This window comes from Equus quagga, chromosome 3, assembly GCF_021613505.1.
Source record: "Equus quagga isolate Etosha38 chromosome 3, UCLA_HA_Equagga_1.0, whole genome shotgun sequence".
Taxonomy (NCBI): Eukaryota; Metazoa; Chordata; class Mammalia; order Perissodactyla; family Equidae; genus Equus; species Equus quagga.
Window position 1 is genome coordinate 69,303,550 of NC_060269.1, and position 27,438 is coordinate 69,330,987.

The 27,438-nt window shown below is 53.1% G+C and overlaps 1 protein-coding gene across 2 annotated transcripts in view; it reads right to left on the minus strand.

Moving 5' to 3' along the window:
• BMP1 (bone morphogenetic protein 1) overlaps nucleotides 1-27,438 on the minus strand; it is a 40,287-nt gene that overhangs the window by 11,729 nt on the left and 1,120 nt on the right. The window contains exons 2-15 of one of the 2 annotated variants that reach the window (XM_046656345.1): nucleotides 20,648-20,761; nucleotides 18,134-18,298; nucleotides 17,825-17,942; nucleotides 17,344-17,522; nucleotides 16,494-16,599; nucleotides 15,013-15,137; nucleotides 14,357-14,472; nucleotides 5,858-5,960; nucleotides 4,239-4,355; nucleotides 3,834-3,979; nucleotides 3,509-3,704; nucleotides 2,036-2,161; nucleotides 1,165-1,325; nucleotides 584-764 (exon numbers count right to left, since the gene is read on the minus strand). In XM_046656345.1, coding sequence (XP_046512301.1) covers nucleotides 584-764; nucleotides 1,165-1,325; nucleotides 2,036-2,161; nucleotides 3,509-3,704; nucleotides 3,834-3,979; nucleotides 4,239-4,355; nucleotides 5,858-5,960; nucleotides 14,357-14,472; nucleotides 15,013-15,137; nucleotides 16,494-16,599; nucleotides 17,344-17,522; nucleotides 17,825-17,942; nucleotides 18,134-18,298; nucleotides 20,648-20,761 — 1,953 coding nt within the window. Of the gene's footprint in view, nucleotides 1-583; nucleotides 765-1,164; nucleotides 1,326-2,035; nucleotides 2,162-3,508; nucleotides 3,705-3,833; nucleotides 3,980-4,238; nucleotides 4,356-5,857; nucleotides 5,961-14,356; nucleotides 14,473-15,012; nucleotides 15,138-16,493; nucleotides 16,600-17,343; nucleotides 17,560-17,824; nucleotides 17,943-18,133; nucleotides 18,299-20,647; nucleotides 20,762-27,438 lie in introns of those variants that run through there. The other variant, XM_046656346.1, reaches the window with a different exon arrangement.

A 27,438-nucleotide genomic window follows, 5' to 3' on the forward strand; every position in this document is an offset into this window, starting at 1 on the left:
GGGCAAAGGACTGCTGACTACCATTTCAGCCACCTGAAGATGGGGCCATCAAAGGGACTCGACCTTACACAGGGCAGCTCTCAACAGACATGTGCTGGTTGGACGTGCACAGAAGCTTTGGTGCTGGAGGGGGCTCCTCATCTTTTCTGAAGGGGCTGACATGAACTCGTCTGGCATTTGCAGGGTCTGATCAGAGATCGGCTGCTGCCAGAGAATTTGCCCCACAAAGTCCCATGCAAACACCTTGCTCTTCTGCGCACCCCGTGTTCTCCAGCCCCACTGAACTAACTCCCTGTTCCAGGGCCTGCCCTCGCTCAGGCCTTGGTTCGCTCAGCTCCTGATGTCTGGAACGCCCTCTCCCTTCATTTCTGCATGCCTATGTCCTGCCTGGTCTCAGGCCAGCTCCCACGTAGCCCTGAGGGTTCAGGAATTTTAGGGTTCAGAAGCGCAGGCTGGTCTGGTGGTGGAAAGCTAGTGGGGAGAGCAGGTGACAGACCCTGCTGGCTGGCACCAGAGGGACTGAGGAGTGCAGGGTGCAGCGGCAGGGAGGAGGGGAGGCTGGGCTTGGAGCTTCTGAGGTTACCTGAGAAGAAGTGAGCCTTGAAGCCCTTTTTGGAGACTGTGTTGTCTGACTTGAACTCCACGCGCATGTTGTTGTACTGGGAGGTGATGACCTCGGGCTTCTCAGAGCCACAGAACTTGCCGTGCAGCTTGGAGTCGGCCGTGAGCCCACTGCGCACCTCCACGAAGTCGTACTTGCACACCTGCCAGGCAGCGCAGCTCCAGGCCCACCTCCTCCAGGAAGCCTCTCCTGAATGCCCCCCACCCTCCAGGCTCCCTGTTGGTGAGCCCTTTTGCCCTCAGTTACCCACTTTACCAAATCTAACAATTCAAAAAGGTGCCACTTTGCCCTCATCCCCACACAAGCCCCAAGCCTGCCTCACTCCACAGGCTTCCCAGCCCGACTTCCTTCATTCCCACAGGCTGGGCTCTCCCTGGCCTTCAAGGCCCTCCTCCCTGAGCCTCCCCTGCTTCCTGGAGTTGGAGCAGTCTCTCCTCTTTACAATCTGTGAGTGTTTCTTTCAGAGGGCAGGAAGCCAGCACAGAGCCATGCTCCAGCCCTCAGGCTGTGCTGCGTGCTCTCAGCCCCAGGCAGGCACTCACGTCGTTGCCCTCGGTCTCGAAGAAGTCAAACTGCAGGGAGATGCGGTACTGGGTGGGGGCCACCAGCTGCCAGATGCAGTTCTTGTTGGGGGGGTACTCCTTGGGCCAGCCTGGGCTGGTGATGGAGCCGTTGAGCTTGGTGAGGAATCCACCGCAGGCAGCTGGGGGGACAAAGGAAGTGGCGTCATCTGCCAGGAGGCCCCACTCTGGGCAAGGGCAGGAGACTGGGCTGGGTGCGCTGAGGAGGAGATGGGGATTTATGGGTTCCCTGCAGCCCCGGGGCTGAGGCTGGCCTCTCAGGGATGGAAGGAAAGGAGGCATCTTCAGAGCGCGAGGAGCTGAGTTGTATGTGCGGCCACTTCTATGACCTCTGCTAGAAAACGGGCCAGGGCATCTGCTGAGAGGGAGTGGGGAGGGAGGCGCTCAAGGACGGCAGGCCAGTGGGCAGTGAGGCCTGGGAGGCACAGAGAGGGAGCTGCTCAGAGGTGAGCAGAGAGAAGCAGTGCAGCAAGATGAGGCTGAGCTGGAGGCAGCTGACCAGGGAGAGCATCTCCAGCATCTCCAGAACAGGCACAGGGAGAGGCCGAGAACAACAGACTCTGAAATGTCCATCATGACCTCTGGTGGGTGATGATGATCAGCAGGTCAAGATCAGCATTTAAACAGCATAAGAATAAGAAGGAACAAAAAACCGGAGTGCACACACCTGATAACAGTGTGTTCTGGGGGACTGAAACATAAAACATGCCCCTTATCCTCCACGGGGGACAGTGCATGGGAATCCTAGTTCTCCAGGAGGGTCTGTCCAAGGGCATCAAGATCTCGCGGGAGGGCCTGGGCAGGGGAGCAAAAGCCCCCAGGGGATGCTCACCCTCGCAGCGGCGCTTGTCGGGGGCCAGCTCGTAGCCAGGGTCGCAGCTGCACTTGTAGCTGCCCAGCGTGTTGAGGCAGCGCTGCTCACAGCCGCCGCGGTTGGGCCGAGAGCACTCATCCACCTCTGCCAGTGGGAGGGACGGGGTCAGGGACTCCCAGGCCACGGCCTGAGTCCCTTCCTGCCCTCTGCTTGAGAGTCAAGTCCAGGGTCCCTCAGGCTTCCTGTGACCACCCCATGCCCATTCCAGGGAGAAGTCAGCTGGGAGCCTCACTTGTCCACTCAGCTCTGGGGCCGTGGGCCTTTCTGCCCCACCCAGCCCTCCATGGCTGCTCAGAACCCCACCAGCTCCCCAGGGGTTCATACTTGTGAGAGCCCCCAAGGGATAGGAATGACCTAAAGTAGGGGACAGAGCCACCCTTCTGACCACACTGGCTGGGCTGGTGGCCACCACCATTTACTGGTGACTCACGCGTGCCATCCCCCAGCTAAGCACCACTCTCTCACTTCTCCTTCCACCCTCGCATGAGACGTGTGATGGAGGTGCTGCTGCCATCCCACTTACAGACGAGGAAACACGGGCCAGGCAGGACACCCTGCCCAGGTCACCCCACCACAGATGCCCAGGCTGCCTGGCTTCCTCCCGGGCCTGCAGCACACCCTGCCTCCGCACCTCATCAGCATTTCTTCCGTACAAACTTTTGGACTTTCCGACAACTCCTGAACTGTTATTTCAAATCCATAGTTGAGCACCTATCATGTGTCAGCTACTTTTATATAAATGTGTCGTTTACTCAATAAAGGATGCAGTTTTTCAATGGAGTTGACTTTTTCTTCCCAGTTAGGCCATAAATTCAAGGGCAGGGCACCAGGGCCTAGGCTTCCCTCGTAGACTCTCTGTGTTGAATGAGTGAATGAAGAAGGAATGGAACCATCGCAGCGCTCTGCGCAATAGCCAAGATGTGGAAACAGCCTAAATGTCCACGAATGGATGAGGATAAAGGACATGTGGTGTCTACCCATAATGGAATACTATTCAGCCTTCAAGAAGAAGGAAACTCTGCCATATGTGACAACATGGATGAATCTTAAGGACACTATGTTAAGTAAAATAAGCCAGTCACGGAAAGATAAATTCTACATGATTCTATTTACGTGAGATATCTAAAATGGTCAAATTCGCAGAAATAGTGAACAGTAGTTGCCAGGGGCTGGGGGAGGGGAAATGGGGAGCTAGTCTCCGGGTGTCAAGTTTCAGTCAAGCAAGATGAATAAGCTCTAGAGACCTGCGGTGCAGCACTGTGCCTACGGTCAGCAGCACTGGGTTACACACTTAAAAATGTGCTCAGAGGCTACATCTCACGCTAAGTGTTCTTAACACAACGAGATAAAATTAAAAAAATAAAAAGAAGGCATAAAGGAGATAGACTGGCCAAGGGTGTGGGTGGGGTGGGAGAACAGGGAAGGAGGCACCTTTGAAAAAGTTGACGGCAAAGCCAGCTTTGTTAATGGATCCGTCAGAGACGAACTTGAGCCAGAGGCGGCTGGACGTGCTCTTGATGTCGTCTGGCCTCTCGTAGCCACAGTAGCGCCCGATGAGGGGACTGCCCTCACTGTGCCCGTCGCGCACCTCCAGGTAGTCGTAGGCACAGCTGTCATGGCGCTCGATCTGAGGGCCGGGGCTCCGTCAGCGGGAGGAGATCTGGCTGCCGGGATCCAGCGCCCGAAAGCCCACAGAGGCGGGCCTTCCTGGGGCAAGCGGGCATTAAAGCCTCAGGTCCCAGGGTCTCTGACCTACCTCAAAGGACTGGAAGGTGAGGCCCACATGGAAGCCCTCGGACACCTGAATCCGCCAGACGCAGACTTTGCTGGGCCGGTAATCGTCCGGGTAATTGGGCGACTGGATGTGGCCGTTGTCCTTTTTCACATCTCCCCCGCAGATGGCTTTGGGGACACAGGGTGGGGTGGGAAAAAGGGGAAGTTGGTCAGAATGCTCTGCCTGCTGGAGAACCCCTCTGCCCTGTCCTTCAGCCCCTCCCACATCCCTCCAGCTTCCCAGTGCCCCCACCTCCGCCCTGGCCAAACCCACCAGATCTTTGCTTCCTCCCTGTGGGCCCTCAACCTCGCCCCCCGGGGTGCCCAGAGGTAGTGGTTCCAGGGTGCACAGGGATGTCGTATCTGACTCCTCCCCCATCCTCAGTACCTTCATAGACTGCAAAGAAGCCCTTCCCGACCCAGTTGCTGCTGCTGCGGAATTCAACCCAGAGGCGGCTGTCAGTGGAGACGACAGGCTCGGGGAGTTTGGCCCCACAGAAGCGGCCTGCGCAGATGATGTGGACAGAGGGGCCGTGAGGCCTGGAGTGAACCCCTCTCCCCTTCTTGTACCAGGGTTGTACCTCCAGGAAGCCCGCCCCCGTCTCTGGGGGACTTGGGGGTTCTGGCCCTGGTCTGCGACTGGCACACACTCCTAAGACCACACGCCTTCCAGTCGGCCTGGTCCAAAGTCCAGCTTGGCCTCAAAGAGCCAGAGAGCACTTCTAGAGCATTTCATGCCCTTGAGGGACAGGACATAAGTCTGTTTCTGGGACAAAAGGTGACTCCTCACAATAACTAACTGTACCTGTGTTTTATTTACTTTTTAAAAAGAGCCTATTACCAACATTACTTATCTTTTCTTATTTGATCTCCATGCAAACAAGTAATAACCAAGAACAAACAGCTTTCTTTGTATATTACAAAATGTTTTCATTTGACCAAAGGCAGAGAATGCCTCAGAACCCTAAATAAATCCCAGAATCTGGGGACTCGGTCAGAAAAAGCCTCCTTTGAAATAAAACCCGCCAGGAATCCACACAAGTGGATGAGGGTAGCCATCTGTGGAATCCTGCGTAGTCAAGAACTGACTAGGGATGATCTGTGTGAGCCTAAGACGGGTGTTTCCCAACTCTCAGCAAGAGGGTGCTGACCTAGGAATGTAAGCTATGAAAAAGAAACTGCAATCTTGGAAACGCGACCACGTCCGCAGGCGGAAGTGTTGTAATGACAGCTGCTATGGGTGACTAATAAATATTCGAATATCAGAAACTGAGGGGAAAAAAAGAGACGGTTAGCAAGGATTTGTCAGCCTGCCATCAGGCACAGGCCGTAGGACAAAAGTTCCACTGCGGCGAGCAGCCCTGAGACACTCAGGACAACGTCCAGGCTAGGGGGAGAATTCACACAGCTCCTGAGGGCTGACGCAAGCGCCCTCTTGGAAGCCCCTCTTTGCCCTCAGTCTGTGCCCATTAGAGCACTTCTGTCCTGTGGTTCTGACCTCCCATCCCCCACGTACTCACTGCCCCCACCAGGGACAAAGCATCCTGTGCAGACAAGTTTAGGCCACCATGCCAGCTGGGTAGCCCTCCTGGTACACCAGGCTACACTGTGAGCACGCTCAAGCCAGGTCTTGCAGACAGAGAAAGCGGAGCCTCTGAAATTACCCAGATGAGGAAGAGATCCTGGAGCTGTGGGGATGCGCCTGCCTGTCTCCCTCTGTCAACTCCTATGACTCCCCCAACCCATACATGGACAGCTACCCTCTGAGGGAAGCCCGGAAGCCTGCACCAAGGACTCTGAGGTCCAGATCAGGGAAGGGACTCGCCCAAAGTCACACACTCAATGATCGAGCTGGCAGGCACTAACCACACCACAGGACTCCTGGCTCCCACGCCAGGGGGTCACCCCTGGCCGAGTGCTGGGTCCCGGGGAGGGTGAAGAGAGTGGGATGTGAGCAGTTCTAAGGAGGAATCCAGAGGAGGCAGTGGGGTGAGCTAGTGCTGTTACCTCGGAGGGGCGCCTTCCTCCAGAAGCCATCGCGGACCTCCACGTAGTCGTACCAGCACAGGCGGCTGCGGTACAGGTCCATGGATGTGAAGTTCAGAATGATCTAGGGAAATGGGGAGGAGGAAGGTTACGCTGCTCCCCACACCTCGCTGGCCTCGCCCGCCAGCCCCGTGACCACGGCACCTTACGTGAGGTGGTTTGCCACAGGTGATAGTTAAGGGGTCCAAAAAGGAGCTCCTGGCACAGAAATGTCGCTCCTCCCCAGCCGTCTGCCAGTTAGAGTCGGCATTCTTCCCAGATCTCCCAGGCCAGTCCTCACCGAAAATGCACGGCCTTGTTGAATATGTGCATGAGACCAGGCCTCTCATTTACTGATCCCCTCGGGAGAAGCCACTGCTTTGGGTTACACACACCCAGCTGTCCTCACGGTCAACTTAAGTAACATAAATCACAGCACTTTCAGAGGGAAGAGGGCTCCTCAGGGACAGGAAGGGCCCAGGGCGGCATGTAGGCTGGGGGCTCTGAAATGGGAATGAGGGATCCAGAGAGGAGACGCAGAGGGAAGAAGGGCTGAGTCAGCCAGCATCACATAGTTACTGAATGCTGATCCATGCTCACTGCTGAGGAGAACACCAGAGCTGGATCCTTACTGTGAATGGGTTTAAGATACTTCCCATCAAGAAGCTCAGGACTTAGAAGGAAAAGACATATGCATGAAGAGAACACTTAGTGAAAAGACTCAGACTCCAGACACGCCCGTGGACCCGGGTTTGAATCTCACCTCTGCATTTCCTGCTGTGAGTCCCTGGGTGAATCACCGAACCTCTCTGAACCTCAGCCACCACGAGCATAAAGTGAGGAAAGAGCATTTCACCTGAGACAACACATCACACGTGTGCACAGGCACTGCCCTAATCACCTCCTGCACGTCAACTCATTTCAGCCTCCAAACTCATCAGATGTCCCCTAATACTGGAGGACATCTGACACCTTGGTAAGTACCACCTCTCTGCAGCAGGTGGGCATAGGAACAGGTAGAGAAGCACACTTTCCAGGAGGGAAATGGCCTCCTTAGTAGTTTCCAGAATGAGCCTCCAAACCTGGTGTGTATTTAGAGTCCAATAAGCAGGGACTCCAGGGAACGGCTCCCCGTGACTCTCAAGGCATGGACAGTGGACACGTGACGACCCAAGGGGCCCACCTGTTAGGTGCCAGCTGGGTTCCCTGTTGGAGGAGAAGCGGACAAGATCTGACTCCCCTCTGGCTCACCGCCGTGGAGGCCAGAATGAAAAGATCCCAAAGCAGGCGCTGGCAACTGCTGTCCGCAGCCAGTGTCAATGCTGCAACCAGTCAGGGAAGAGCTTCTGGCTCACGGTCACTCTCTAACACAGATCCCGCCAGAACTCGCGGTGATTTCAGTAGCTACCTAGATCGTCCTTCCCATTTCCTGGCCTCTCTCTCTGGGACCTCTCTCACACTCTCTCTACCCCTTCTCAGCCACACAGAGCATGCCATCCCCTAGATCTTGTTAGCATCCATAATCTCAAGTTCAAGGACCCCACTCCCCATCCACGGGCCCCAATCTTTCCTCACTCGCTCCCTGTGTACACTGAGCCCAGCCATCCTTCTAATCCGACCTTCAGTCCGTGGAGCCTATGGTATTTCCACCGCCTTTCACCTCCGCAGACCCACACCTCTCCTGCCTAGCTTGGAACCCACGGTCCATCTTTCTTCTTGTCCTCTGATTCAGACATGAACTTGAATCTGCCTGTGTTTGGGAAGCTTCTACTACTTGTGGTACTTTAAGACAGGATCAAGCAAGACCACGTCTGGAGAAGGGTACTATGTTACTCTCGATGATGACTGTTAGTCATCAAGAGTCATTATTATAAAAATACAGGGCCTGGGATTTTGAAAAAGTAAAGTTGAAAATCTGCTCTGGCTCTTGCCATGGGGTCAGACAGTGTGTCGTCACCCAACATTAGACCTTTCTAGAAGATGACCAACTATGACCACAGAGGAAGTGGCTAAAGGCTGGCAGTCTCGTCACTTCAAAGTAAAGCCACGGGCCACCCTGACCCTCACCTCTGTGCACAGGCCTTCAGCTCTCTCACTCCTCTTTCTCTTTACTGTACTCACCTGAAAACCACAACCCTAGTTAAATCCAACTTTCCACCCGTCTGTGCCCATACCCGATGGCCAATGTCGCCGAAGAAAATACCTCAACATTGATTGTCTCACTTGAAATTCGAGACCGCTCACCTCAGCTGGGCCTCTTTTACACTCCCCTCCTCTCACACCTCTTTTCTCTCCTCAAACCGCCTGTCCTCCTTCTTCACTCTCAGTCCTAGCCCCCCTGTCACCTTCTTCCAAGATCAGTCCAACAGGCCCTGCTCTTGACCTTGCCCCCACCACAGCAGATCTTCTATGATGTAATCAGATCACGTCTCCCCACTGCTCAAAGTCTTTAATGCATACAACTCAGGGCAAAATCCAAAGTCCTCACCACAGCCTCTAAGGCCATTTATGATCCAACCTCCTGTTATCTCTCTGACCCCATCTCCCACCACTCTCCTCCTTGCTTACCTGGCTCTGGTCACATTGACTTTGCTGATCCTCAAACACGGCAAGCCTGCTCCTGCCTCAGGGCCTTTGCACTTGCTGCCTAGAAGCTCTTCCCAGCTCCCTGCCTGGTGCATTCCCTCACTTCCCGTCCGTTTCTGCTCCAACTCTCCTGACATGAACACGGCCTTCCCTCACCATCCCACGTGGAGCGGTAACCTCCACCCCACTGCCCTACCTCCCACTGCTGACTTCCTCTGTAACACTTATCACCATCTGACCTGCTGCATTTATTTCATCTGCTCATTGTCTGTTTCCCCCAACCACCAAAATGTAAACCCTATGAGGGTAGGAATTTTAATTCACTATGGAGTCCTTGGTGCCTGGCACGTAGTAGTTACTTAATAAATATTTCTTGAAAAGAATTTTGCTTTTAGGAATCTAATCCAAAAATATACTTGCCCAAGTGTATAAAGATGTAAGTTTCAAGATGTTTATTATAACATTTCTGGCCATAATGAAATCTTGGAAAAACTTAAATCAAACATTTGTCACTAGAGACCTGCAGAGGAAGGACTGAATAATCAAATTAAAGGAAATCAAGACGACGGATGCTGAGCAGCCATGAAAGTGACTGAGGTGGACCTATATGTGTTGACAAGGAAAGATGGCCAAGATTTATTGCCGAGTGAAAGGCAAGTGATGGAAGCCCATGTGTGCACTGTTTGTGTTCACACAGACACCCGTGCACACATGCACACCTGGAAGGGTCTGGAAGGACATACGAAGTGTTTCCAATGCTCAGATGCCTCTGAGCGCGCGACATGGAGGAGGGTCAGGGCAGAATACTCACTTTTCACCTTGCGCACTTCTACGCTGTCAAAATTTTCACAGCATGCACATTAGCCTTACATCTAACAAACAACAAAAGTATCTTTAAAGCGTTGCTGGAAGGAAGAAGGCATGCAGAGGGCCAAGCGAGGGCACTCTGGCTCTGAACGTCCACCCTTCACCACTCCCTGCGGCCCCCCGGGCCTGCCAATCGATTCTGCTCTGCAGCTACCCTAAGGACAGCAGCCCCTTCCCTTCCTCCTCGTAGGCTGCTCCGACTGGTCCAGGGCGGATGAGTCCAGACCCTCTGAAGAAGAAACCACGCCCAGCTGGCAGAACCCCAAAGGCTCACAGGGACCTCCTCCGGGGTAAGAGGAGCCAGAGGCCACCTCACTGAGGAGGAAGGAGCTGTGCTGGCGGTGAGAGGCATCCTACAGGGAGGCACAGCCATGTCTATATTGAGACCGGAGGTGTCTAATTAAGAGTTGTCACGACTTCTGTTATGTGGAAACAGCTGTGTTCTGGTGGCGGGGCACTGCCCTTTGCCAAAGAAAACCTGGCCAGCTCCACCACTTCCTGCCTGGTGACTCCAGGCCCACGGTGTGACTTCTTTGTGCCTCATGTCTTTGAAAGATGGAGGAGATCATAACTCCACTGGGCAGTCGGGGGGTTAAATGAGATAAGGGGTGCAGAGTCTCAAGGTGTACCCCATGTGTGGGAAGTACTCCTCATGTTTGCTGGATCCTCTCAGAGAGGAACTGGGAGAACAAGTTCATCCTTGGGGGGACCCCTGGTCTGGTCTTGCTGCTGATCTTAGGCCCATCATCTAATCCCGCTGTGCTTCCATTTCCTTATTTGTAAGATGGTCATGGTAACAGTACCTCATAGGACTTACGGGAATTAAATTAATATATGTGAAATTTACAACCATGTCTGACACGTGTATGTGTCATACATACAACAGTGTATGCCACTCAAAAAGTTAATTTCACTATTGGAGTTGAGTTTGCTTAAGATATTTTGATGTTAGAAATTGTTCATAGCAGAATCCTGGAAGTAGAGGTAGGCAAACGGGGCCCCTGGGGAAGCTGACCAGGGCCGAGTCATCTGCCGGGTTCAGGACATAGACTGAGCACAGCAGCGAACACTGAGGGGCTTCCCACCCCACGCCAGGCATGGCCTTAAGCACTTTCTGTACACTAACTTGCTGAATCCTCTTACCAACCTCACGAAGGAGGTACTATCACCAGGCCTATTTTACAAAGGGGGAAACAAAGGCACAGAGAGGTTAAGTAACTTCCCCAAGATCATGTTTACATCCTGTAAACAGCACAGCTGGGCACCAAAGACAGGCACCTGGCTCCAAGCCTGCACCCTTAAGCACTACTCCCCATGGCCTCCCCGCGTCTGCCACTCAATTTTGCCCAACAGCTGTGCAAAGAACAAGCATCAGCTTTCCCTCCATCCTCAGCGCCCCACGCCCTTCAGCACCAGAGAGCAGACACTTAGGGGAGGGCCCAGCACAGGCCTTGCAGAGGAGGGAGGGGTCGTCTCTGGCCGGTTGGGGGAAGGGAGATGAAGGTCAGGGAAGGCGTTACAGAGGCCATGGAATTTGGGCTGGAACCCGAAGAATAGGCAGGATATCAGAGGGCAGGGAATGAGGGTGGATACTGCCAAATCCAAAAGACATTTTAAGTTCTTATCTTCTTGGCTCCCAAGCAAGGTCTGACCATGATCTCCTGAAGCCACTTTCCTGCTCATGAAGGAGCCGGCTTGGCGGCTTGGAAAACGCTGCGAACCCTCTTCAGGGCAGCTGCTAATTTCATGCAGTGTAGACACTCGGGCATCCTGAAAGAAGCGTTCCGAAGTGCCTCTTACTCCTGTTTGACATACCCCTGACTTGCATAATTGTCTAAGATGAGATTTACCTATCACTCACATTTCTGGCAATAAGTTGAGAACTGGAAAGCAAGTGAAAAACAAACTCTCAGCAGCCAAAGTAGATGTCAAAGTCCATCCACTAACGCAGGTGGGTTTATGTAAGATTCACTGTTGAAAGAGCGTAGACTTTGGAGTCCGACAGTCCCAGACCTGGATGCTGGTTCCACTGCTACTACCTGTGTAAACTCAGGCAGATTCACTCATGCTCTGGGATCTCAACTCCCTCATCTCTACAGGAGGAATGCTAGAGCCTGCATCAGAGAGCTGATGTGAGGAATAATGAGTCTTGTATATAAAATGCCTAATACTCTGCCTGGCACATAATTGTTAAATAACAAAGAATGGGCATTATTACTTTATGGCAGAATCCTCTTCTGGCTCCCCAGCCTCTGCAGGCCCTTTAAATGTTTCTGCCCCCAAGGCTTCCATCGTTGGTTCACTTACAACACCAGTTTCATCCAGGACCACGGGTGGTTTTTACCTTTTGCATTTCTACAACCATGCATTTATGAATCTGCAATTTTTATTTGTAGCCCACTTCTCTCCCTGGCGCCCCAGGCAGGCCTCTGAAAAAGGCTGGTGGGAATGCAAACTGGTGCAGCCACTATGGAAAACAGTACGGAGATTTCTCAAAAAATTAAAAAATAGAAATACTATATGATCCAGCCTTTCCACTTCTGAGTATTTTCCCAAAGAACATGAAAACACTAATTCAAAAAGATCTATGCACCCCATGCTCATTGCAGCATTATTCACGATAGTCAAGACATGGAAGCAACCCAAGTGCTTATCAATGGATGAATGGACAAAGAAGATGTGGTATATATACACAATGGAATACTATTCAGCCATAAAAAAGACAAAATCTTGCCATTTGTGACAACATGGATGACTTTGAGGGTATTATGCTTAAGCAAAATAAACCAGACAGAGAAAGAGAAATACCATATGATTTCACTCATATATGGAAGATAAACACATAGATATAGAGAATAGATTGGTAGTTACCAGAAGGGAAGCAGGTAGGGGGAGCACGAGAGGGGAAAAAGGACACGTGTTTATGGTGATGGATGGAAACTACACTATTGGTGGTGAACACGACGTAGTCTATACAAAAACTGAAATATAATAATATACACCTGAAATTTACACAATGTTATAAACCAACGTGAGCTCAATTAAACAGTTTTTTTAAAAATGCTGGGGAGTCTTCTGGGAGTTATGGAGGGAGCAGGCTGAAGGCACAGAGAGGCTCCTGGGGCAAGGCCATGTGTCCACTAGAGACTAGGGCCAGCCCACGCTAGCCTGGAGCAATCGGGAAAGAAGCTGATCGTGACCACACTCTGTCACACCCCTGCCGACTGAGCAAATCTCCTGAACAGGAAAGAAAGCAAAGCTTTCAAGTAATTTTCAAGTAACTTTTGAAATGGAACAGGGCTTTAGGATATACACAGTACCACAATCGCAGACTGTGTGTCATAATCCAGTTTCTATGTGATCTTGGGCGAGTTACTTAATTTTTCCAAGTTTTCTCATATGCAAAATGGGGATAACATTAGTACCTGGCCTATAATGTTGTTGTGCTAATTAAAAGACATAACACATAAATAACTTAACACATGCCTGGCCAATCACATGCTCAACAATCCTTAGTTGTTATTGCTATCTGTGACGAGATCTCCAAAGGCTGAGGCAGTGGAGACCCGGCAGGGGGTGAAGGGAGCTGAGGCAGGGTCAGCACAGACAGTGGAAAAGACTGCAGTTTGTAAGTTGGATTCAGAACACGGAGAGGAACAAGGAAGGGATGGGTTCACCTTTGAGGGAAGATGGTAGAACGTTAACCAAGAGAGATGACAGAATTAATCAACCCTCAATAAAAGTCTGTTGTAAAGAGAATGATCTTCAAATACAAAAAATAAAATAAGCACAGTTTGGAAAGGAAACGAAAGCTCAATAATACAGGAGGAGAGTCAGTGAGCAACTCTTTAAATTGGCTTTTGTCTCTAGGCTCAAAAATGACATCAGAGGACATTCAAATAACTTGCAGATGTGATCAGCGTCTGTAATCTTGAGAACTCAGAACAAACGCTTTCCCAATTTTCAGAAGGGGAATATGCGTGTGCTAGGACGGGGTTTGGAGTGAATTCTGGGAATTGCAGACCACTGAGTTGAATGTCAACCCCCAATTAAACGGATGGTCTGCAACCATTTAGAAAAGAAACACTTGATTACTAGGAGCCAGTTTGGGTTCGCTTGAAAAAAGGCATGTCAGATAAATTTCACTTCCTTTTTAAAAGGGGTTTTACCAACTGGCGGAATAGTGGATTTGATTTGGTAAGGCAATCCATCTCTATATTCAGCATATATTAGCCACTTCCTGGGCCAGGGATATAAGGACGACAAAGGCATGGATGCAGAAGAAGTTCACATCCTGGTCAACAGGGTGGTGACCTGTGTCTGGATGGTTATGACATTAAGTCGTGTCATAGTTAGTGTAATAACTCTGCCCTAAGCCTGTGGATTAAGAAATCAATGTCAGTTTGGAGGGAGGTCTTAGATCTGCTTTGATTCATGTCCTGTTCAATATTTTGATCAAAGACCAGGTTCAGAAGACCCAGAAGACATGCTCATCAAATGAGCTCTTGGCAGAGTAAGAGGGATGGCTACCTGCTGGATGGGGGGATTCTGATTCAAAGTGGTCTTGAGAGCCTTTGGAATGAACAATGTGACCAATAATAAAATTTAATCCAGCTCAAGGCTGCACTTGTACATTAAGTACCATGTTCCAATCAAGGGAAATAAAGACTCAAAGCTGACTCTTGGGAGCAATAAAAATACAAAGGACACGGGAGGCTCAGGGGTGGGTGAGAGGTCCAGACTCCACGTGAGACGCCTGTGAATGGATCCGGGAAGCATTAGAAAAGGGCCTGGCACATGTTGTCCACAAGTAGCACTAATTCAGAAGGAAGCCGAGGAAGGGTGTGAGTCACGGGAGCCCTTCCTTACTGTAGTGCTGTGCCATTCTTGTGGAGTGAACGGGTCTACATTCCCTGGGGAGGTTATTCACAGTCATGTGGACCCCAACTGTGGGGTCCCGTGGGCTTCCAGAGAGGGACTCTGCTCTCCTGCCTGGGGGTCCTGGCAGAGGAGAAGCTGCTCAGTTACCTTCTCCCCAGGAGTGACGGAGATGCGCCATACACAGTGCATGTGGGCAGAGTAGCCGTTGGGGTATTCCGGGGAGGAGAAGTTGCCTGTGCTGTCTTGCAGGGTCTCTCCACAGGCTGTTAAAGAAAGGAAACGTCTGGGCTGCTGGCTGCTGGCACCCAATCCCCCCAACCTTCTGGCTTCCCCCCGCCCCCGAGCCCTGGCATCTTTGGGGGAGAGAACTGCTGAGGAGAGAAGGGAGTCTGGGATGGTCCTGTCCCTTTAAGATCCACCCCCGTCTCCTCACATGTGAGCTCCTGCCAGCCTACCTCCAAGCCTAGTGCTGAAGGATGCCCTGTTGTCAAGGCAACACGGGTTCCAGAGTTGAGGTCGAGCTCCTCTGGTGAGCCTCACTCCCTGAGAATTGCTCTGCCCTCCCCCTCTTCTGCTTCTACTCCCCCTTACCCTCCCAGCCACTCAGAAGGTAGGTGGCACAGCATCCCACCATCCCTGATCCTAGCCCCAGTTTGGTTCCCAACTTGAACATGTCCCTCCCTGGGTGCCCCCCTCCCCAACACCAGGCAGCCTCCTGCCTTCTCTAAGACTCACAGCTTTAACCTTCTTGCCCCCAGGCCCTGCCCTCCACCTCCCCCTGGCCGGTCCCTCCCTGTCCCAACCTGGGCACTTGTAGAGCTTGCGAGCCTGGGCAATGTCCCCTTTGCTGAGCCGGGTCCTTTGGCCGATAGGAGGTTTTACCCCATTCACCTCGTACTTGGGAACAATGGTGTCCAGGAAGATGCCCCTGAGGAGGAAAAGCCCAACCTGGGTGAGAGTCTGACGGAAGGAGGGGTGGTGTGCCTGTGTGTACCGAAGGTCACGACCCCGCCAGAGCCCAGACATTCCTCAGCAGGGTCAGGGACGGGTGGAGACATCTCACCCTGTCATTATGCTGCCCACTGACCAGCAGCCACCCTGCTCCGTGGCAGCCGCACCACAGGAGCCTGGGGGAGCCCCAGGAACACTCTGGGAGGTCAGGAACATAGGCCCAGGATGCCCGGGGACCCACTGGTGCCCTGGCTCACTCCCAGCCCCAGGGGAGCTTTGGACCCCTACTTGATCACGTCCCCAGCCCCACCCAGCCCTACTTCTGTGGCCCCTCATGTGGCCCCTCAGTCCTGACTGAACTTCTCCCAGGACTATCCGGGGCCAAGGCTTCACCCTGTCAGCGGGGTTTCTTCTGACAGCATCTGGCACAAGGCTAAAGAGCAGGTTCTACCGTGGCCAGTCCAGACCCTGGGGACAGCCCTGCCAGCTCCTGATCCATCAGCGTCTCCTATGCCCCTGCTTCCTGCCTGCTAAATCCTGGGTGTTTCCATCTGGGAGGAGCAGAACGAAGGGAAGCAGGCAGCCCTCCACCTCCCCAGGGCCCCTGACTCACACCCAGCTGGGCAGATCTCAGCAGGGGGTGGGGTGGGATGTGGTGGGAATGTACAGGAGGGGGTCTGTGGGTGTGGGGAGCGGGATGACCTCACCACCCTTCCCTGCTCTCTGTTCCCTCAGGTCAGGAGGCAGGAAGAGTGGGTCTAGGAGGAGTGACTGAGGGAGGGCCACTGTCTGGGTCAGAGCTGGAGTGCAGAGACAGAGGATGAGGGGAGAGCCAGGCATGGGAAAGGCCGGGCAGGAAGGAGTGAGAGGAGGAAGAGGGGCCTGTTTCCCACACTCTGCTAAGGAGAAGCTGGGGAGGAGGGCTGATCCATGGCAGAAGCCAGATTTTGTATAACTTAGCCAATTACAAAAAGGCAGACCAATCAGAAAAGGGTGCCCCCAATGAGAAAAATGTGCCCCGTCTGACAGGCGGATGAGGGAAAATCTCAGCTCCCTGATGCAGTCCCAGGGCCACGGCACACCATGTGGCTTGCAGGGCGGCTGGGTTTCAGCCTCCTGGGCCAGGTGCCCTCAGTGTGCGCAGTACTGTGTGAAGAACCAAGGCTCTGTGAGTCCCAGCCCTGCCACGGCCCCACTGTGGAAGAGGACAGCAGGGCAGGCAGCACCCATGGGGCCCACTCGTCCTTGCTGACTACCCCAGCAGGGCAGGCTAGTGCAAAGTGGAGGTCTACAGAGCGCTGGGCTGCCCCAGCAGAGGCGGCCCATTTCTCACCTGGAGAACGTGTTCCGGGCATAGTGCATGATACTGTCAAAATCATAGTTCTCCCCCAGGGACTCCACCTCCTGGAGCTCCATCTTCAGGAAGTTATATTCCTGCCCTGCGAAGACCAGGAAGAGGGGGTGGGTCTGAGCGGGATGCAGTGCCACCTTTTCAGGGCAGGGAATAAGGACTTCCCCGCACTTGAGAGGTGCCCCCTACCTGACGGTCCAGGGAGCAGCCAAGGGAAGACTAGGGGAAGGGGAAGGTCTCTAGAAGAGTCTGTCCAGCAGAGGGGTGGGGTGAATGAGGACTTGCTGGAGGAAAGGCTCAAGGGAGTATGGGAAGGAAGTGCCCATTTCTAGAACCACAGCCAGAGGAAAGCAGTGAAGAGTAGAGGAGGCCTGGGGAGAGAGGGAGGAAGCAGGAAGGAAGGGAAAAGAGCAAAGCGAGAAGAAACAAGAGAGAAAAAATCCTTAGAGGACAGAATAGTCAAAGAGCAGAAGACTGGGTAAAAGTGCAGAGAAAGGCTGGGGCAGCGTGGGGGATGAGCCAACCCCTCCCCTGGCCCCACTCTAAAGGCCAGCTGGCTTCCGGCTGCTCTGGATGGCCTCTGTGTCCAGGACCTGGACCTGTCCTGGTCCCCAGAGTAGCTCCACAACTGGTCTGCAGTCCCTGAGCTGCTACTGGCCGGGGGGAGAGGACTCAGAGCAGGGTCTGGACCAACCTGGGCCCTGGGCAGGGCTGGGACTACCCAGCCAGCTGGGAATGTAAGGCTGAGCTGACCAAAAGTGATGGCTCCAGGGAGCAGCTCCCACCCTCCCAGAGAGCGTGGCCCCACCTCCCATGAGGTAGAGGTGTGTACCTGGCTGGATGTTCTCACGCACGATGGAGACATGGCGGTCCCGGTCTGGCCGTGTGTGCTCGTGCCAGAAGCCAATGACGTGACCCAGCTCATGGACCACGATGCCAAACTTGTCACAGTTCTTGCCGATGGATATGGCCTGGGGGCCCCCACCACGGCGACCCACATAGGAGCAGCACCTGGAGGGCGGGGCCAGCTCAGGGGGGCGGTCCCGAGCTGGGGGAGTGCATCCACTCAGGGGCCGGGCGAGGCTGCCAGGGGGGTGGGGGAGTGGAGGGGTGGGGAGGAGCCTGAGTGCAGGGTGCCCAGGCTGTGTGCTGGGGTCATAGCCACATCTGGGAGGGGTTCCGGGGGAGATGCCCCACGGCAGGAGGGGACAGATAATGCTGGGCTCTGCCCAGACAGGGCAGCTGCAGTGCCCAGGACAGAGCACGGGTTGGGGTGACGGCTGAGGGTGCAGTGTCCAGGGGCTCCTGCTCACCCGCAGGGTCGATAGGTGAAAACAATGTAGCTGTCCTCATCAGTGCGCTCCAGGAAGGTGACACAGGTATGCTTTTCCCAGTGCCTCATGGCCTGCCGGAAGACTGCCCTCTGGCTGCCTGCCACGATGAAGAAGGCTAGGCTGTCACAGTATCCAGGTGAGCCCACCTCCACCCATTGCTAAAGAGTGGCAGCCACTCACTGGACAGACAGGCTGACGGTACCACTCATACTACCATGCACAACAGGGCTGCCCCAAGGCCAGGCCCAGATGCAGGCTGCTCCCAGGACCTCCCAACACCACGCTCACCAGTGAAGTTTCCCCCAATGACAAAGGGGATGACCCCATCGGGCCACACACGCTCTGGTCTGGATGTTGCTGCCCGCCGGCTCCGGGACCTGCTTCTCCATCTCCCACGGTTTTTCCTCTGAGGCTGCCCACTAGTGCTCTGGCAGATGGGGGTAGAAGAATTTTCTGAAATCGAAAGAAGCAGACATTGGTAGCAAGTGAATGAAGAGGAGAAGGGGGGGAAGCAAATTATAATCAATCCTCATTATTTGAGGGCTCCATATTTGCCCACTCACTGAAACTTATCCGTAACCCCCAAATCAGCACCCTCAGCCATTCTGGTCATTTGCTGACATGCGCAGAGCAGTGAAACAGCGGAGTTGCTCAACGCACACATTCCCAGCTGAGGCTGAACATGCAACACTCCGCCTTCGTGTTTCGGCTCTCATACCGTAAATAAGCATCTTTGTCACAGTCTATTTTGTGCCACAATTTTTGCATTTTTGTGCTTTTTCTTGGTGATTTCACTGTTTCAATTGCCTCCCCCCCGCTGCAGTGCTGAAGCGTGGTATAGTGATCCTCAGTGCAGGAAGGCGGGGATGCGCCTTGTGGAGAGAACACGTGGGCTAGAGGAGCTTCCTTCAGGCGTGAGCTACAGTGCTGTGGGCCATGAGTTCAATTTACTGAGTCACCTACGTATTAAATAAGGTGTCTTTAAACAGACACACATGAGACAGGGTTACGTACTGATGAGGTGATGAAAATGTGACCACAGGCTCACAGGAACTTACCCCTGTATTTTCCCTATGAGTGATGGCTCAGTATTCACGAATTCAGTGTTCACAGTGACTTTACAGAATAAGGGTATTTTATAAGTCCATTCACAACTTCCAGGAATAGCGAGAATTGACGTAATTGAAAAAGAGAACAATGGTGTCCTCGTTTCCTAGGAACTGTGGGGCACCTGAGCATAGGAAACGTTCCCTTCTCCTGTAATAAACCTTCATATGTGTGGAGCGTACAGAACTTGATGTCTTCTTTAAGTGTTCTCAAATACATATTCTCATTTGACACAGAGGCTTTCCGAGGGGGACTGGGCAAGTGTCACTATCTACACCTGACAGATGAGGAAACTAAGGTCAAAGAACTGCCAGGGTCACACGGTGGGTTAATGGCAGGCCTGGGTGATCCGACTCCTACATCCTGCTTTCCCCTTGTACTATGTCTACGGGTCCCCACTAAGGTCAAGGAAGGAGTGCTAGCTACCAGGCCACCAGGTCACCCTCCATAGCCAGCAGCTCTCTGGTGTAGTTTGGCCTTTCCACCACGAGCTGCCCATGCCAGGATCCTCCCTCATATTGGGCAGGACAACTGCCTGGCACCACCAGAGTATGCCCAGAACAGGCCACAGGTGAGAATCCCCGCCCTTCACCAAGAGGAGAGCTACCTGTGGGCAGGACCATGTTCCAGAGCAGTGAGAACTGAGCCAGCTCAGCCCTCATTCTTCCCATTCCCTCACCATTCACAAGTGCCAGGTGGGTTGTTAGATGCTTGGACCACACCCAGGGATAAGAAGGACCCATCCCTGACCTTGAAGAGCTTTGAGTCCAGCTGGGGAGAGAGACATATAAACAAATCATTGCAATATAGTACGACGAGCGAGATGCCAAGAGTGTACGCAGGGAGCAGAGAACACAGAAAACGGAGGTACAGTCACGTCTGGGGGACGATCAGGGAAGATTTCACAAGAGAAGCTCTTGAGGTGGGACTTGAAGAATGCATAGAAGCTTGCAAAGTGGGAGCAGAAGGAGAAGCCAGGAGGGACTGCGGTGCTGAGCGAAGGGCCTCAGATCTGGGGTGAGTGGCTTCGGTTCCTGTCCCAGCTCCGCCAGTGACTAGCTATGTGATCTTTTTTTTTAAAGATTGGCACCTGAGCTAATATCTGTTGCCAATCTTCTTTTTTTTTTTCCTTCTTCTGCTTCCCAAAGCTCTCTAGTAAGTAGTGGTATATTCTAGTTGTAGGTCCCTCCACTTATGGCATGTGGGTCGCCGCCTCAGGATGGCCTGTCGAGCAGTGCCGTGTCCGCACCCAGGATCTGAACCGGTGAAACCCTGGGCCGCTGAAGCAGAGTATAGGAACTTAACAACTTTGCCACGGGGCTGGCCTCTAGCTTTGTGATCTTGAGCAAGTCACATTACCTCCGTGAATCTTAGTTTTGTGTCTGTACGCAGGAGTTGTTCTCATACCTACCTTTGAAGGTGGCTGGGGACAGCCAAGTTAGATAATGCTTTTGAAAGTACTTTACAAGCTGTAAGCAAAAAGAATGTCAGTTCTTCGCTCCTGGATATGTCCACACTTGCTACTCCTCTAGAGAAGGGATGAAGACATCCCAAGGGAAGACAAGCCCTTATGCTGGATTCAAGCTCATGGCCTCTGTCCTGGGAAGGCCTGGCTGGGAACAGGGAGATTCCTTGTTTCTCCAATCCTGGAACCTATGTCTGGGACATAGGAGGGCCAGCCTGTACCCAATGTACCTGCAGCTTTGATGGAAGACCTGCGGATTGCTTGCTGTCCGAGATCCACAGCCTGCTGTACCTGGAAGGCCCTTAAGTCCTCCTCGTCCAGGGCAATGTCCCCAAGGAAGGCAGCTAGAGAGAAAAGAAGAAGCCAGGGGCCGAGTTAATCCTCCTATCCAGCACTGACGGGCCCGACCCCGTGGGCACACCTCCTGGCCCCCATAGCAACTTTAATCTTCAAATGTCTTCTGAGGAAGGAGGAGGGCAGTGGGGGACCAGCTTCGAGGATCTCTTGGGAGACTCAGGCTCACTTTTTAGGTGGAATCTCAGCAAAGCTGAAGCCCAGCCCCTGCCAGACTGTTAGCTCTACCCAGACATGGTCATGTCGTTTATTTCATCATTCTTTAGCAAATACTTAGTGAGCACCTCCTGTGGGCCAGGCACCACTCCAGTGGTTAGCAGACAAGAAGGTCCCTGCTCGAGTGGAACTAACCTCCAACAAAACACAAGCAAGCAAATACAGAACTCAAGAATGCCAGATAGAGATAGGAGCTATGAAGGAAATACAAGGGGCAAGATGACAAAGTGTCTACTTTGTGGGCCCACAACCTTGGCACCGTGCCGAGCATGTAGTTCAACAAACGCTGTTTCAATTACATCAAGGGGAGGCTGTGAGTGAAAATGGGAGCAGATGGGCATATCAGAGAAACCAGGACACATAATGGGAGCTCCCTAGCCAGGAGAAAAAGGTTTGACAATTCTCAAGTGACTGATTCTGTGTCTCAGGGTTCCCTGTCTGGAGGAAGAAAAGCCTGGGGGAGAAAGCCCCCTCTAGGCCATTTTGATCTCTGAAGCTGGGGGAGATGTTTCCAGAGAGATGGGCTAAACTGTCTATCTGCTTCTTGAGAAGTTGGGAGCAGGAGAAAAGAGAAGTCGTGGAGCTGAGTGCTTTGGAAGGAGCTCAGATGTGAGCTGCACGCTGCACTGGGCTGGGGGGACGGGAGGCTGTGCTGGAGGTGGAGCAGAGAGCAGTTTCCCTGCAGCTCCAGCCAGGGCGACATCTGCTTCTCATCCCGAGCGCTACATAGGCCTGGGGGCGGCATTACACAAATTGTTTTAACCTTGAGGGCTTGTACACAGGTTGCTCCTCCCCAGATGGCCCACTGGGTGGACACACACACACACACACACACAGAATCAGACACATGCGGTTAGTGCTCCTACAGACACATGGTGACATCCACACCCATGCCATTGAACACGGAGCTGTGCGAAGTCACAGAGACATCCCTGCACATACAAGCAGTGCCCACGCTGCCCTTTCAGGTGGAAGGTACTCCATTATGTTTGTTTGAGTCAAGGACCACATTGATATTCTCCAGGCCTGCAAACACACGCCCACAGACACACACTCTTCTACAGATGTGACTTAGAGTTGAGTTAGCAGTTATCTAGGCTAAGCTTCCATTTTACAGATGTGCAAACTGTGGCCCAGCAGGGAAATAATTTAACTGAGACCACACTGCTAGTCACTAGAAAGGCTGGATTTATAATGCAGGCCTCCCTGATTCCCAGTCAGTACCCACTGCACTCAAGTTCATTACCTCTATAGAGCCCGTATTGTAAATACATATACACAAAAATAGACACTCACTCAGATACACATAGTCACAAAAAATACACAGAGTCACAGACAGTCCTCAAAAACACACGTCAAGCTCCAACACACACAAACCAACAGTAAGCTCCAAACCCATTAAGCCAGTGATAGCAGCAACAATGGCACCTTATGTAGATGTCTGTGGAAATTTATGTGATGCTTTCCAGCGGACAAAGTGCTTTCACATGAACGAATTCATTTAGCCCCGACCCACCCAGGACATGCCTGTTACGCCATACTCTGCCCATGCCTTTGCCTAGGAGTGTCCCATTACAAACTCCTGGAGAGAGAACCTAGTGGCTAGATTCTAGCCCACCACCCTGACTTTTAGAGATCAAAACACTTTGGCCCAAGAGGGGAAATGACTTGCCCAAGGTCACCAGCTGGTAGGTGGCCCAGAATCTCTTCCAACACATGAGAAAGATTCTCTTACTTAAAACGTCACCTTTGGTGGCCTTGGCTCAGCTATTGATGGAACAGCAACAGAGGATGCTTCTCAGCTGACATGCAAGGGTGGCCTTAGCAAGGCTGGGGATGAGAGGGACACTCCAAGGAGGCAGTGGTGGGTTCACACAGGTGGGCATGTGCCACATGAACACCCTACGCCTTTGCACACTTTGCACAGACACTGCACTTGCAGGCTCACGCACCTGTGCCCGCAGGATCACCATATACACATGTGGTTGGACCTGCAGACTTGTCTTTGGACACAGCAGAGTAAGGTCTTTGGAGTCAGACAGACCTGCCTTTGAATCCCAGCTTGGGTACTTCTAGGTGACAAGTCATATAAACTCTGCTAAACCTCAGTTTTCTCCCACATAAAAGGGAGCTAATAATGGACTCTGTCTCCTAGGACTACTGCATGAAGTACAGCACAAAGCCTGGAGTACAGAGAGCACCCACTAAATGGCCACTGCTAATCCTACCCTAGGAACAGCTCCGGAAGCTCCAGTTCAGCTCTCTACTTTCCAGAGACATACTGGCTCACCCACGTTGACCTCCCAGCTGAGTACAGCCCTGGAGTGCTCAGAAGCAGAACCTCAAATTCCAAGTACAGAGCTCACAGAACTGTGCGGGCCTGGGGGACCAGGGCAGTGTGGAGGGCAGGGCAAGGGGAAGGCGGGACGGGCCCCAGGGCTGGCCGCAGAGCTCATCCGTGGAACAAGCGCCCTGTGGTAGGGATGTCATGGCTGAAGAATGCGTGGGAACAGAGTGGGGGTGGAGAGAGATGAGGTGGGCAGGAGCGCCTCATGGCCACGAGCTGGGCCTGAAGGCTCTGCCTATTTGGGATTCTCCTTAGGGAAGCTAAGGAATCTGGATGCTGGAGAGTCCAGGACACCCCTCCTTACACGGAAGGAAGCCCTGGGGTCAGGGTCAGGGTAGTAGTTATTTTCAACACGGGATCAAAAGTTTTTGTTTTGTTTTCTGGCTGTAAACCAGCCAGGAACACTCATGGCTGTTCCACAGCCAGACCCCTGGAGCAGAAGAGGAAAGAAGAGAGCAAGCTGGACCCCATGTGCCCATCCTCCAGGTCAGCTTCTTGACTCCAGAGTCTCTTCCTTGGACATGGCAAGGCATCTCCTGCTGGGGGGAACCAGAGGAGCGTGGCTGGTGTGTTGAAATCCCAAGAGCGCCATGTGTACCCAGCATAGAACGTCCCATCACACCAGTGCAAGCTTCTAGCTGGGGGAGGACATGCTCGAGCTCCTGCAAATGTTTGCATGTACTTAATGACACATGTACACTTACGCACAGGTGCATGTTTGTACGTCCACTTACATGTACTCAGGAGTACCCACGTGCACAGTTAAACAGACTTGCCCATAAAGCAGGGGCATATCTGCAAATGTACAAAAACACACTCTGGGACTACTTCCCTGTGCAAGCCCTAGTGTTTTCAAACCCAGAGAACTGCATTTCACAGGCCATACTCCCCAAAGGAGAGGGCACCTTGCCCTGCCCTGCCCCGTAGAAATGGACAGAGGGGAGAAGGGGAGAGGGGAGGGAGAGAGAGGAGGGGTGGGGAAGATTAGCCGATTACCCTGGAGACACTTAGTAACTCCTTAGTGGCCTGAGGAATGACACATTCTACTTCCTCCCCCTCCTCCCCCTAAATCTTCTCCCCAGATCTCTTGAGAAACTAGAATTTTTGAGAGTGCCTTCTTCCTGGGGAGTCCCATTGGTCCCCCTGCAGCTGGAGCTCAGAGTGATTGCAAGTCTTTTCCTCCTCCTCTGGGGCACCTAAAAGAGAAGGTGACTCAGGGAGCTGGGGCATAGGTGGGTGGGTGACTCATTCAGAGTGTCTGGAGGGGGATGTGGTCTGGTGAGGGAAAGGATTGCTTCTCATCCTCCGGAGCCTGTAATCTGCTCCTCTGAGGACCCCTGAAGTCCAAACTTGGCCCCTGGGGCGAGGATGGTGATGAGGGCTGGTGAGCTACTGCCCCACCTCCCTGCCAAGGGCAGACCTCGGAGCTGCCCGCTGAGGCCGAAGTAAGGTTCTCGATGGCTCAGTGGGTGTCTGTGCTTGTGGGAGCAACTGTGTCCTAATTCCTGCCTCCAAGGTCTCTCCCAGAGCCCTGAGCATCACTGCCAAGTCATCTGGGGCAGCCAGAGCTGGGAATCTCGGGGAAGGATGCCCTTGATGGTTTGGGATCCCAACATACAAGAAATCAGGGCTGACTTGCTATCTCCCCAGGCAAGGGAAAGAGAGGGAGGGCTTGGTGGAAGCAGCTCTGAGCACACACAGACCAGCTCGGCTTCCTGCTCATTGTTCTGGTCTCATCCAGAAGATCCAGGAACCTCTCCAGGGTATCAAGGGTCTTAATTTTGCCCTTACTGGAACAGCAACCATAACTCAGACAGTAATAGCAAGAGGTGATCTGAGAGGAAGGGGCCTGGGGATCCCGAGAGATCACAGGTGAGCCAGATGGAGTCAATGAGGCTTTCATCCTTGGTCCTCTATGTGCAAGGAGGAGGAGGAGGAAGAGAGAGCTGGAGAGCATCAAGTGAGCAGAGGCAGACAGGCACACTAGCTGCATCCAAAGGAAGGAGAGGTAGACGCGCCTGCTGCCATCAGCTCCAGCACCTGGAGGTCAGGGCTCAGAGGGCGCAAGAGGCAAAGCCAGGCAGGAGAGGGCAACACGAGCAAAGAAGAGAGCCTGGGGACCTGCCACTTGAGGGTGTTGGTGTGGGGTCTTCGGGAGTCAGGATGGAGGGAGGAAAGGCTGCACCAATCACCACCAGGAGGGAGGCCTGACCTGACCCTGAATCTTGGCCTGTCAGGCACTCAGGACGTTTCAGCCACCCCCAGGCCTGGCCCAGCTCCCCACCAGCCTTCCTTCACTGTGGTGGAGAGCTCTCTCCAGAGCCCTTGTTCGAAGTTCCAGCTCAGCCAGCCCCACCCTAGCATGAAATCTGAGACTGGAGATAGAACCCTCAGCCTCCTGCAGCTCCGAAAATCATTCCAATTTCCAACTAGTAGTGAAATACATCAAATTGGCTTCCTACCCATTCTTTAAGGCCTTGCCCCATCCCTCCTCCTCCTCCATGAAGACCTCCCAAACCCTCCCAGCCTGCTGTGATCACTGTTTCTCCCCCACCAGCACTACTAGGGCTGCAGAGGGACAAGAGGCTCCTTAAGCCTTTAGGGCTTTTCCCTTGAAGGTGGCATATGACACATCTTGGTTTGTGCTGTTGGTGACATCCCTGTGCTTCGGCCCTACTGGACTGCAAGCTCCTTGAGGGCCAGGCCACGTCTTACACTTCTCTGGATCTCCCACAGAATCGAACCCTGGCACATATTAGCATTCAGTAACTGTAGATCAGTTGAATGAATAAGTGACACCAGGACAAGGTCAGGGAGACACTCCCTTTTCCTGAAAATCAACCCCATTCCTTCAGAAAAAAATGATGTGAGGGTGTGAGGCACAGAAAGCAGGGTGGAGGCAGCCAACATTTATTTAGTCTTTACTGTGTTAAGTTCTAATAAGTGTTTTATGTATGTTCTCATATCTAATCCTTACCACTAACTCTACAAAGAGACATATCATTAGTTCCATTTTACAGGTGATAAAAGTAAAGTTCAGAAATGAAGATTAACCTTCCTACGGTGTACAACTAATGAGCTGTGGGTCCAGGGTTGAGAGGTAGGTCCACCTGCCTCCAAAGCCCCCCTCTGTCCCCTTAGCCTCATGCCCATCCCAAGCCCAATGAGAAAGATGACAGCTAACGGCTGGTTTACCCACAGCCCAGCAGCAGAGGAGGAAGAAGGGCTGAGGGATCCAGCTTCTCTTCCCACTGGAAGGTTCTCCCATTCCTGCAGTTTGCTGTGATCCATCCACCCAAAGAGGGGTCCCCAGGGGCAGGATGAGAGCAACCTGCCCCCAACCCCTTGCGCCACTCCTAGAACTCTAGGAACCGTGCCCCTGCCCTGGCTCTGGCTATTTGGAGACAGGCTGAAGTCAGAGGCAGGAAGTCAAGGAAAGGTTCTGTTATCTTACGCCCTGTGTGTTCTCTTGTCCAGGCAGCCTGTTGGGGGTCATCTGATCAGGCAAACAGCCTGGCCATCTGGCCACTCCAGGGGCAGGACCCCTCTGGGCCCAGCAGGAGTGAAGGGGTTACACGGGGTCTTCATGGACAAAGAACACACACACACACATACACGCAGTCTGGGGCCCTGACCTCGGCTAATTAGCCTCCAGATTCTGTGGACTGAGAGAGCGGATATACAGTATCGGAGTTCTCTGTGCTCTTCCCCTTTCCACCCCAGCTTGGCTTTGGTTGGGGCCTCTGGCACATAGGGGCAGAGGCAAATGCCCCTCCTAGGCTGGCTGGTCTGACTTTGACAGCTGTCTTCTAGCCTCAGAAAGCTGCCAGGCTGGTGGGGACTGTGGGATGGCCAGGGAGCTCCATCTCAGCAGATCCCCTGAAAAACTTTCTTCTTCCACTTGGGCTGGGTGGGGGCCGCAGGAGACTTGCTCCCCGGAGATGCAGGCCTCCCCACACCCCACCCTGGGAGACAGATGTGGGCCCCAAGGCAGCCCATACAGACAGGCTGGAAAACACCAATGCCCTGGAGCCAGAGATGGGGGAGAAAAGTGTAGACACACACACACACACACACACACACACACACACACACACACACACA